The sequence below is a fragment of the Phascolarctos cinereus genome, unplaced genomic scaffold (assembly GCF_003287225.1).
Source record: "Phascolarctos cinereus isolate Bilbo 61053 unplaced genomic scaffold, phaCin_HiC Scaffold_5;HRSCAF=322, whole genome shotgun sequence".
NCBI classification, from domain to species: Eukaryota; Metazoa; Chordata; class Mammalia; order Diprotodontia; family Phascolarctidae; genus Phascolarctos; species Phascolarctos cinereus.
This window is the reverse complement of record NW_027555958.1, coordinates 149850255-149862901: the sequence shown is the minus strand read 5'-3', so window position 1 is coordinate 149862901 and position 12647 is coordinate 149850255. Positions and strand designations below refer to the sequence as shown.

Sequence of the window (12647 nt, the reverse complement as noted above, 5' to 3'; positions counted from 1 at the left end):
AAAAAGGACAAAATTCAATCCTGGAAGGGCTGTTGAGAAACATACAGTGTATATTGCTGGAAGAATTACAAATTAGTAATATCTTTTAGAGGGGAGTCTAGTAATACACACTAAGTCACCCAAATAATCTTACCTTTTACCCCAATAATATATTATTGGGAATATATTCAATATACCATATTTCATTGTTATAAATTTTCAGTGTCATTGTTGAAAAATAAGGTGCATAAAATATAATAATATGTTAATATTTTTGGTCATTTTTATATCCTTAGAAAAAACATTACTAGACCTTTTGAGGATCAGACGTCACTGGTAAGTATAAAGCAGCTTCTCTAATATATTAGGGCCTGATGCAGTTGTTGGGATAGCTGAATGTAGTACACCATCATTTGTGGTTAGGGGAATTACAAATCATACTACATATGAAATATATAGAATGTATAGAACAGGTAGTTATCTGTTTTGGAGAAAAGCCATTTCCTTCATTTAAATGATCTGTGAGTTCATCACCTTTGACACATCAGTGTCAAACTCAGAAATGGGGGCCACCAAACTGTGCATAAGGATCCCTTTGGGTAGGATATTGACTTAATAAACCACATATTAACATTGTTTTCTGTTGCAATTTTACTTCTGTTGTTAAAAATTGCCCAGTTGCATTTTAATCTGTTCATCCCACACTGGGAAATGTTGTGGGCTTCATGGGCCACGTTTTTGACACTTCTGCTCCTATACTCCCTCCACTGATATACATTGCAGCTCTTATGTGACTTAGTAAGTAGTCCTTGGTAGTTTCTACAGCTGAAGAATCCATTACCATGCAGCCAACATTATGATGCCTCATCAGACATGGCCAGGCTGGTATTCAGATGACAGATGTGGTATATCACCAAGTCTATGGTGGAAGCAACCATTTCCATCTTGATAGGAACTGCCAGACCTTGTACTCTGCAGGGTTAGCCTTCAAAAGTCCACATTGATATCCACATCACTGTGAGGCACTAAGGGCAGGGAGTTCATGAAAAATATTTTAGCTCAGGTATTAATACTGTTTTGGGAGGTGCTTTAGTATTTATGATTGTCATTGATATCACGTTTAGAAAAGGAAATTAATCATGAACTAATAGGAAGAAACTCACACTAACTCAGGTGCAGTGGGAGAGCATAGTATCTAAGTGCAAATGGTTCTTGATGTAGGGGCCAAGGTGAGCTTTTCCACCATGAGGAGAATAGTATGTTTCCCCCAAGCATGATGGAAAATGAGACAGAAAGGGATTTAGTGGGAGTGGGACAAGGAGGACCTGGAACCCGAAGTGAGATGAGAGGATCTGAAGCACAGAGGCCTTACGTGTGTATATGTATGTGTGTGTGCATTATCTAAAAGTGATGTTCTGCAGCTGAAAACTGTGATTATAATGATTTCTTTGATATATAGAAATGAGGAGGGAGGTGTGCGGGAAACATTGCATTGCTGTTAGATGTGATAAAGGGAAGGGATACTCCAAAATGACTATGATGTCAAAACAAAAATAGCCCTTTCTTTGATTTTATTTTGAGATGTTTTATTGATTCACTGTGTTTTTGGAACACTTAGTACCCTCATTATTTTTTAATGTTAAACTAGACTGTCAGATAAAGTGATGATGATTGATAGTATGTACCATTCCATTCTGGGCCGCTACCTCTCTGCCAAGAAGAAAGTGTGTTCCAAAATCAATCTTCTGGAAGCATCACTGGTCAATGCATTTGATCTGAATTCTGTTACCTCTTAGTCTTCTCTTCATTCACATTTTAATACCATTTTGTATATTGTTCTGATTCTACTTTCTTTAATCTGCATCTGTTCTTGGGACTTCCATAACATTCATATGTCAGTATCTTTAGCCATTCTCCTGTTGATGGACATCTGCTTTAGTTCCAGTGCTATTATGTTTCAATTTTTTAAAAAAGTGCTACTGTAAATATTTTGTTTTATATGCTACCTTTCTTTTGTAATTAACCTTTTTGGTGTATGTACCCAGTAGTGAGATGACTGGGTCATAGGGTATGAACAGCTTGAAGTTTTTTAACAAATTCTATGTTGTTTTCCAGAGCCAGTTTACAGTTCCAATAACAGCATGTACCTGTCTTCCCCCGAACTCTCAAGCATTAACTGTTTCAGTCTTTGCCAATTTGGGTATGAGGTTAAATTCAAAGTTTATTGGCCTGTATCTCTTTTATTAGTGATTAGGAACATTTTTCTTATGGTTGCTGATAGGTCGTATTTTGTCTTTTGAAAACTGTTCATATGCTTTGACCACTGATCAAGACCACATATCTATTGGAGAGTAGCTCTTGGTTTTATTATGTATGTGTCTCAATTGCCTGTTGATTTTAGGTATCATATCAGACTTTAATCAGAGCTGCTTTATGCAAACTTTCCTCACAATCTGTTGCTTCTCTTTTATTCTAGCTGCAGTGATCTTGTTATGTATAAACTTTAACATTTTCCTTTTTTTGGCTTTATAGGAATTTTTCTCGAGGAAGTCAGACTGCTCCTTATTCATGTTCGGGTCTCATAATAAGAAGCGACCAAACAATCTCATCGTAGGTAAGATTCGTCTGCATGTGAGAACGATCATCACTCAATGATGCCCTATCTTTCAGGTTGTATTCTGAAGTTCTAAATTTAGAAGTAGATAGTATGTTCTAAAGCTAATTCTGTATGCCATTGAATATAATCATATAATTCCTTAGCTTCCAGTTTTCATCTACAAAATGGACATATCTCCCTTATATTGTCTAGTATAGTAGGTATATGTGGTTTTCAGGCATATATGATTTCAAAAGAGTTTAGGTATACATGTGTACATGATAACAAAATGTTTTTCAAAAACGAAGACACCTAAAATGCTAAGTCAATAATATATATGTATATATATAGATATGGATATATAGATATATATAGATATATTTTGGTGAGGTAATCAGGGTCACACAGCTAGTAGGTGTCAGCAATAATGTAATTGTTTTAAAAATCCTTCTAACTTGTTATTTAGCAGTTTTGTCCACATAATGTAACTCATAAACAGAGGAGGTAAAGGGTTAAGTAAGAGGTAGTGTATCCTTCAGGAATGAAGCGGGGTGGGAAAGGCTGTTGTTATTGGATACCTTAAGCATGCATACCAGTTGGTGTACACAAAAGGCTATGTATGGAAATGAATGTTTAAGTAGAAACTTTCTGTGTTGCCTTTTTAGGTCGTATGTATGATTATCACATCCTGGATATGATTGAACTAGGTATTGAGAAGTTTGTCTCACTTAAAGATATTAAGGTAAGATGATTTTTAAAAATTCCTTTTATAACATTGATGCTTTGGCCCTAGTGACATCTTCTGGTGAATAGTTACATTACAGTTTTGTAAACTAAACTGACTAGAAAGGTTTGTTATTTTCTGTTAACATACTATAAGGCATAAGAAATGGGCATATCTACATAATTATAGAATCATAGGGTATTTAGAGTTGAAAGACTCTAAATCTTAGAGATTTCAAAGTCTGAGGTGAGACCTCAAGAGTTTTTTAATTTATATTTTTTATTAGTGCTTTGGAAGATTTTTCATATAATTAATGATCATATTTTGTCAGTTTTCAAAAACTTATATATATTCTTTGATTGCTTGTCTTTTGGAGAGCAGCTTTCACTCCACATAGATGTCTCAGTTTCTTGTGTAGGTTTTCATAAATGGGGAAGCCAAGGCAGGAAGAGAGTTTTGTTTGTTTCATTTGCTTGAAGACACACAGATATTGTAGCTAGTGGAGAATCCTGAAAATTACATTCTGTTTTTCTTGGTGATCTTGAGCAACTTTTTACCTCAGCTCCTTTGTCTTATGGTTTGTTTGTTTGTTTTTTAGTATTAACTTAAGATTTACTATTGGTATGAAGAGCTGATATTGATCTAGTTTACAGGATGCAGAAGTTATATGCATTCTTATTTGATTTTCAAAAAGGGCTGAGAACTATCAGCTGCTGTCAAATCCAGCTGATTTAAAGATTCTTTGCTCATTACTTCTTTTGGATAACCTCCACGTGTCAGTTTAAAAGCTAGACCATTTGATGTTTATCGAATACCCAAGGACACTCCGGGAACTTGAATGAGCTGTCAAGTGTCATGCTCCTTCTCAGTTGTACATCAGAGTTGTCTCACTAGGCACTTTTCCTCTTTGATGTGAATGATCCAGATCTGGGAGGCTTTGCAAAGGAGATAACACCATTGGATATTTCACTCTTTGCTCAGGGATCCTTTTTTAGGCATTCCTAGTCTAGCTCTGAGAAGGTGATAATTATTTCCCAACAGGAAGAGAGAAAATAGAATAATGCTCAAGACATTGAGCATAGAGGTAGACAAGACTATTTGTAGGGTTGATTGATTCACCACCATAAAGCTCATGTCCAGGGTATGCTGTTTTGAAGGGATAGGGATTGGAATTAGACCTATGATTTCATTGGTAGGGAGAATTCCTCAGATGAGGAAGCTTGCTGTTATCAATGCCAGGCATTACCTTTCTGTGATTTACAGGCTTAGAGAGTTGCTGAGGGAATTGTGAGAATTATGTGAATCAAACTGACCCCATCTTGTGACTCAATTCTGGATCTAGCTCAGTTCCTTTTCTGTTCAACTATAGATCTAGTCTAATTTCTGTCTTGTGAAAAAACCTTTTTACATTGTTTGAATCTAGCCCTGTGTGGCTAGGAAGCTGGGCCACCTCTACCTGTTGCATAGAGACCCTTAACTAAGGACCTAGGTTATGCTGAGTGGAAACCAAGTCAAATCTGAAGATTGATGCAAGGAGTTTGCTCATAGTTAGGCATCTCAAGCAACCCATGTGTCTTATCTGAAAACTGGCCCTGTATGGGTCAGTCAGTTAATGTTTCTTTGTTCCTTTGATTCTCCCCTCCCAACTTGGAAAGCCCCTAATCTTTCCTCCAATTAGAAATCAGATTGCCTAATCCTGTAGCCTGGTTTATGTCCTGTTAATTGTTTGCTTTTAGTGCATAAAAATCTGTCTCTCTGAATTCAGGGTCCAGTGACAAGCTAGGGAAGCCTGGTCCTGATTTGTTATGCAGTTGGCATGCATTGCTTAATAAATTGATATGCTTGGAAGCTCAAACCTTTGTTTCCTCAGTTATTTTATATTTCATCTGTCACATTTCCTAGAGCACTAAGAAATGCCATTTTCAAACAGTAAGAAATTGAGGAGAGAGGAAGCATTTTGCAAATGGGAAAAAATATTTTGCTTGTCCTGAAGCAGTAGTGCCCAAGAAGATAACTACTGCTATGTCTGCATTTGGAGCAGCTAGGTGGTTTAGTAGATAGAGCACTGGGGTTGGAATCAGGAAGCCTCACGTTCATGAGTTCAAATCCGATCTCAGACATTGATTAGCTGTGTGATCCTGGGCAAGTCACTTAACCTGTTGCCTCAGTTCCTCATCTGTAAAATGAGCTGGAGGAGGAAATGGTAAACCACTCTAGTATCTTTGCCAAGAAAATCTCAGATGGGGTCATGAAGAGTCAGACACAACTGAAAAGGACTGAATACCAACACCAACAATATATCTGTATTTAGAATTTATGTTATAAATGAATTTAATTATAGGATAGGCTTAGGAAAATTTGATGTTTTTCAAAATATCTTAGGGATTGAGGTGCCTGTAAGGTGAATGAGGGAATATTTTGTAAAGCATTTATGGTTTGAGAGTTAATCTGGACTCTTAAGTTCCCAGGGCCTTGTGCCAGCACTGAATAGAGACCTGGGATCTTGCTTATTTTTGCTAATGATTCAGCTGATTAAGATGAATATATGTCTGTACTGTGTACAGGGGACAAAGCAAGGTGCTGAGGGGTTCGATACAAAGTTTCAGTAGGGCATACCTACTCTTATTAAGTTGGTAGTCTAGTAGAAAGACATATCACACTAAAAATAAAACTAGTGCAAAATCAAACATTAGTGACAGTGTAAGGCTCAATGGAGAGGATGGGGATGGAGAAAGCACACTGTAGAGGATCGAGAAGATAACTCATTAAGCCTTTAGAAACTAGTGCTATCTAAATGCTAGTCTTATGAAAAGCAGGAAAATTTGGGCTTTAGTCCTGCCCCAGACACACTTTGGCTCTGTGACCCTGGGCACATCACTTATGTTCTCAGTGCCCTTAGATAATTCTAGAAGCTATGGACAGTAGCTCCCCACACCGGAAAAGTCACAGATCCATACAAAAAAAAGATACATTAATGAAGTGCAAAAGAAGCCATTTTTGAAGTCCAAAGGAAAAAAAACCATTCTTTTCTCCTTTCAGAGATGAGGATGGTGAGGCTGCTGTGAAAACTTTATGGAGGAAGTGGTATTTGAGTTGGACTTTAATATGAAGAGAGGAGTTGTATGTGACGTGTCAGCTTGGGGGCTCAGTAAATAGATCACCAGGCCTAGAGTCAGGAAGATCTGAGTTCAAATGCAGCCTCAGACATTCACAACCTTTGTGACCCTAGGCAAGTCACTTAATGTCTGTCTGACTCAGTTTTCTTAACTGTAAAATGAGGATTATAACAGCACCTACCTCTTAGGGTTGCTGTGAGCATCAAACGGAAACAAAAATTGTAAAGCACAGTACGTAGGAAGTGCTGTATAAATGTTAATCTACTGTTGTTGTTGGCTCTTTGTGTGTTATCAAGGGGCATGAATAGCAGATTAAGGAGTTACTGAGCAGGGAGCTATTGAAGGGTTTTGAGCAGGATTGTGGCATGACCAGATCTACGTATCAGGAAGAAGAAGTATAGAGAATGCTGGAGTTGGAGTTGGGAAGATTGGGCTTTAGAGTTATGTGATCCTCAGATTGGACTCTCTAACTTCTGAAGTCCCTTCTACCTCTAAGTCTGTGATCCTAAGATAAATATGGCAGCAGTGGGAAGGGTGGATCCGAATGGGCAGAGAATGGAAGCAGTCCAGGGCAGGTAAGAATGGAGGCCTGTCTTAGTGTTGTGGTCAGGGGATGGGTGGAAGAGAGATATACTGCCCGTTTAGTTTAGTTGTGATAGTTCACAAGGCCATTAATGGCACTTCATAGTTTCTCTTCCAGATGTTGATTATGATTAGTGGCCTGTACAGGCCTACCAGCCCACAAGTGGCAGAATGTATTTGAAAAACATCACAAAACCCCTAGACATTACCAAATAAAAATAAAATAAAATAAAAGTTTTGAGAAATGTTCAATTTTAACAATCATTCTTGACTTCTCTATTGGATATTGAGAACCTGCCTCTCCTTATTGGGCTAGTTCAAGTTGTCACACCCTGAATGAAGCCTTCTGATTAGAGTATGACCTAATGCTTGCAAATACAGCAAGAAGTTAATGAAGTGGAACATATTATTTTCTGGGTTGGGAGAGGCCCTTCCTGCCAGGTCAGCTTAGCTCTAGTTGTTTGACTTCTCAGAAGGGGTCCGCAGTTTGTAAATATTTCTACTTTACTGCCCTAGTTAATTTTTATTCATTTAACTGTTACCTGCTTTCTCTCACTTGAACCTGACCCAAATAGATCATAGAATTGCTATAATCACATAACTTCTATTTATATACAAAGTAATTTAGATTAGCAGTCACACTTCTTGCTTAGCAGGGATGATTTCATTTAAATAATAATTCCTTTCACCTGAAGTTCTATGTAATAATAAAATAATAATTACCTAGGTTGTTATTATTGCAGCCTTCCATGTATACTGCTTTAAGGCTTATAAAGCACTTTTTTTTCAAAGCATCTTGTGAGGAACTGGGCACAGAAAGACTGAGTGACTACATAGTCTTTGTGTCAGGGTTAGGGCTTGAGCTTTAAACATTCTGAGATAATAAAGGTACTCTTTCCATTGTACCGAGCTACTTAGCAGCCACTCAGACTATACTTTCCCTCAGTTAACTCCCAAACAACCCCAATAGAACTAATTAACCTTTTATAAATATTTCAGTACAGGTGTAGCACCTAAGTAATTTACTGAAACTATCATACCTTTGTTAAGGTATTTCTCTTTCCCTGGGTCATGAAGCATTCCACTTAGGACCAGCAGTTGACCTTTTATTATGGATCTAACCCAAAGTACAAGGAGTAGCAGGGTACCCTAAAGCAAATACACAGAACTTATAGTTGTCATTGAGGATCTAGGACAGGCTTGCACAACGTACAGCCTATGCTCCCCTTGTAGCCTGCCAGAGGATTTCAGGCAGCCTATGAAAAATGGAGAGGGTGTAAAACAGACGTCAGACGGACCTGCACAACCTACCACCTGTGAGCCACTTTTGTGGGCCTTACGTTGTACAGGCCTGATCTAGGGGAAGAGATCAGACTCCCCAAACCAGCAAGGAGCAGAAGTGCCGGGGAGAGGCTGAGTAGTCATCTTTGATGCTCAGCGATTAGTCTAGGAGTGCTTGCTTGGCAGTCTTAGCGTCACACTGCCACCGTCTTCATAGTCATAGTCATGGTGTATATTCAGTTCCTAGTTCTGCTTACTTCACTTTGTATCATAGGAGTCTTCTCATGCTTCTCAGTATTCTTTAGCTTCATTTTTCTTATGGCACAGAAGTATTCCATTACATTCATGTGCCGTAATTTGTTGAGCCACTCTCAGTCAGTGTCTGTCCACTTTGTTTCTAAAGCTTTATTTTCTACTAAGTGAGCTGCTGTAGATATTTTGATGTATACAGATCCTGACCTTTCTTTTTATCACTGGCTTCCTTGGAGTCTGTGCCTATTAGTTGGATCTCTACTTGTAGGCAGAGGGACATGTTAGACACTTTTTTCACATAATTCCAAGTTGCTTTCCAGAATGGTTGAGCCAATTTACAGTTCTACAACAGTGTATTAGTATGCCTGTCTTTCTTTAACTGAATCTCCTTTTTTTGGAGGGGTTCATCTTGACCAATATGCTGGGTGTGGGGTGAAACCTCAGAATTGTTTTCATCCAAATTTCTCATATTATTAGTGCTTCATGTGTTAATAATTGACATTCTTCTTTCAAAAACTTTATTCATATCCTTTGATCACTTATCGGTTAGGGAATGATTCTTATTCTTCTATCATATATCTGATGCAAAGAGTTTTTCCCTATGTACCTTCTTATCCTAGTTTTGATTTTGTTTGTGCAAAAGTTTTTCAATTTCATGTAATTCAAATTGTCTATTTTATCTTTTTAACTACTGCTGTCCTTTGTTTAATTAAGAATTCTCCCCCTTGCCATAGCAGTGACACTGTCCTCCTTGCTATTCCTTGTCTTCCTTTAGATTGTGAGCTTCTTGAGGGAATGGGATATTTTTACCTTTCTTTGTATCCCCAGTAGTTGTACAGTACTTGTGCTATTGAGCATATAGTAGTTGCTCAGTAAATACTTGTTGATCTTCCTATAGAATGTACCTGACCTGCTTCTCTTCTTTAAAAATTGATATCTTTTGTGTTTACATGTCCTAAGTTTCTCCTTCTCTTTTGTGCTTCTCCTAGAGAACCAATCTCATGTAATAAAGACTATTTTCTAAGGGGGGAAAAAAATCATCAAAACTGATCAATACATCAAAAAAATCCGAAAAAGATGAGTGTTTCATGCATGTACACCTTCCACCTCTGCAAAAGGAGGAGGGGAAGTGTCTCTTTATATTTATGTTTCAGGCTATACTTGTTCTTTTTTTTTTTCTTTTCTTTTTAGTGAGGCAGTTGGGGTTAAGTGACTTGCCCAGGGTCACACAGCTAGTAAGTGTCAAATGTCTGAAGCCAGATTTGAACTCAGGTCCTCTTGACTCTAGGGACGGTACTCTATCCACTGCGCCACCTCGCTGCCCCTATGCTTGTTCTTTATAATTGGGAAACATTCATTTTTGAATGTTATGTGGTGGTACTTTCCATTAACATTGTTGTAGTTATTGTAATATGTTGTTTTCTTGACTCTGCTTACATCACTCTGCATCAGTTCATGTAAGTCTTTGAATGTTTTCTGTATTTCTCATATTTTTTCATTTCTTATAGCACATAATTCCATTACATTCATGTACTATGATTTGTTTATTGTTCCTCAGTTGATGGGCATCAACTTTGTGATCTGGTTCTCTTCTAATTTTTTGTGTGGTGTAGCCTTTCATACTTAAGTCATTTATCCATTTTAAGTTTATTGTAGTATGTAGTGTAAAATTATGGTCTAAATGTAATTTCTGCCACACTGGTTTTCAGTTTTTCCAGCAGTTAGTGTCAAATATGGATTTCTTTCCCAAGTAATTCTTATTCTTGAGTTTACTGAATACCGATTTATTGAGTTAAATTGATTTACTTTTCTGTTTTTTAAGTGGTATCAAATAATTTAGATCAAAGTTGTCAAACTCTTATTGGCTGCCACAAAATTACCACATGAACCAGATTAAAATGTAATTGGAAAATTTAAAAAATAAATAAAAATACAATATAAAATAGAAAATGTTAATTTGTATTTTTCTAAGAGTGTGATCCAAAGGGATCCATTTCTCTTTGAGTTTGACATTACTCATTTGGATGATGATTGTTTATAATATAATTTTGAGGGCTAGAATTATGATTCCCCTTTCATTCCAACTTTTTCTACTCATTATTTCCTTTGAGATTCTAGACTTATTGTTCCCCTGAATTTTTATATTTTGTCTGTTTCTATAAAGTAGAAGTGTCCTTTTGTAGTTTGATTGCTATAGCACTAAATCTGTAAATTAATTTAAATGGTTCATTCTCACTGTTATTTTGGCCCAGCACACCTATGAGCACTGACTGTCCTTCCAGTTATTTAAGTATCCATACAAGCTCTTATTTCAGCTAGGTGGCACCATGGATAGAGTGCTGGACCTGGAGTGAGACAGGTCTAAGTTCAAATCCAGTCTTGGACACTTACTTGCTATATGACCCTGGGCAAGTCACTTAACCCTGTTTGCTTCAGTTTCCTTTGAGCTGAAGAAGGCAATTGCAAATCACTTCAGTATCTTTGCCAAGAAAACTCCAAATAGGGTTATGAAGAGTCTGACATAACTGAAATTACTGAACAAGAAGTACAGATAACATGCCTCAGCATAGGCAGCAGTGAGACAGAACTGGTTAGGAAGGGTCTGATACATACCCAGCATTGATCAGATGAGAAGTGTTGATCTAAAATACCAGAGGGAAGAATAGGGATGCCAAGAAGAAGGAGGAAAGGATAAACTCTGGTAGTAGGACAGAGGACATTTGTTTTTGCAGATGTTCACAGAAATGGTTATAATAGCTAATAGTAATAATAAAAAGCTATAATTTATCATGTGGAAGGATGGGAAGCTTAAAAGGTCAACCAATGGTTGGAATGGTGTATACTTAAAAAAAAAATTCTCTCTATTAGAACAGCAAGTGCCCTGAGGGAACAAAACCCATGTTGATATTTGCTGGTGATGCTTTTGATGTAAGTGAAGACTACAGAAGATTGAAAAGTCTTCTTATTGGTAAGTGGTTTTTCTAATCTTCATTATCAAAAATTTAGGCAGCGGTTGGTGATAGTCTGCTAACCTCCAACCATGTAGACCGTTTTTTCCTTTGCTGTCTTTTTTTCCTTCTATTGCTTTTCTTCACTTTTGTCTGTGTCTCTCCCTCTGCCCTCTCTCCCCTTTAATTTTACTTTTGTCACTCTCCTCTGCCAGTAGCATCCTCCCAAATTGGTAAAGACTTTTCCTTCCACAGGCTTCACATGACATTTTCACTCCAAAATAACTTCTCCTCAATAAGTATTTTTGCTGTTGTGTTCTATGGATGTTACTTAGGTTTGTATAGGATGTCCAGAACTAAGAGTTGTTGACCTCTGCTATAGATTCCAAAGAATGGATCATTATTTTCGGAATATTTAAAATCGTTTCAAATTAAATCACTAAATTAAAACCTGTTAGGAAATTGTTGAAATTTTAAAACACAAGTTCCCTTCCTGCTCATACACTTTATTGTACCCCATTGCCTGTAGGTTAAAGTCTAAATACCTTAACTAGGTGTTTAAGGTCTTCTACAGTCTGTCCTCTATTCTCATGTCCACCTTTATCTCTAATTCCCTTTTTTGTTATTCTCTCCCAGTAATTATAACCTTGATGTAGGTGACTTCCAGATTTATACCTACAGTCTTTGCCTTTCCTCTGAACTTGGACACAGTTCCAGCTACCTGCTTGATATTTCCACGATGTCTTGCTGGCATCTCAAGTTTAGTATTTCCAAAACCAGTTATTTTATTTCTTCCAGTCAGTAAACATCTTCATGGTTTGTCATGGTTTGTCTAAGATCAGCTTAGAGATAGGAGGTTTTGTGCGCGGTTTGTATGATCCTTGCCTCTAGTCAGGACCGTGATCTTGACATCATCCTTCTTGCCTTGGGGCGCTTCCTTACCACCCATACACTTCACAATCCCTTGCAGTGTGGTTTTCCATTTACATATTCTGCTTTCCAGCCAAACTGACCTACTATGGTGGAAGCATATAGAAAACCTTTTAGTTCAGCTGAAAATACTAAGATGCAAGTGTTTTTTAATCACAGATTCTTTCAAGAATTTTCCTTTTAGATATGTGAAAAGGTCAAGGACAAAACCCTAGACTCCAGAGACTAATTTTTAAAAA

At 37.3% G+C, this 12647-nt stretch overlaps 1 protein-coding gene across 1 annotated transcript in view; it reads left to right on the top strand.

The window, feature by feature from the left end:
• Window positions 1-12647, top strand: part of RPF2 (ribosome production factor 2 homolog) — a 46980-nt gene that overhangs the window by 6983 nt on the left and 27350 nt on the right. Inside the window, exons 4-7 of the mRNA XM_021008086.2 lie at window positions 276-315; window positions 2512-2593; window positions 3241-3317; window positions 11399-11498. Coding sequence (XP_020863745.1) covers window positions 276-315; window positions 2512-2593; window positions 3241-3317; window positions 11399-11498 — 299 coding nt within the window. The remainder of the gene's footprint in view (window positions 1-275; window positions 316-2511; window positions 2594-3240; window positions 3318-11398; window positions 11499-12647) is intronic.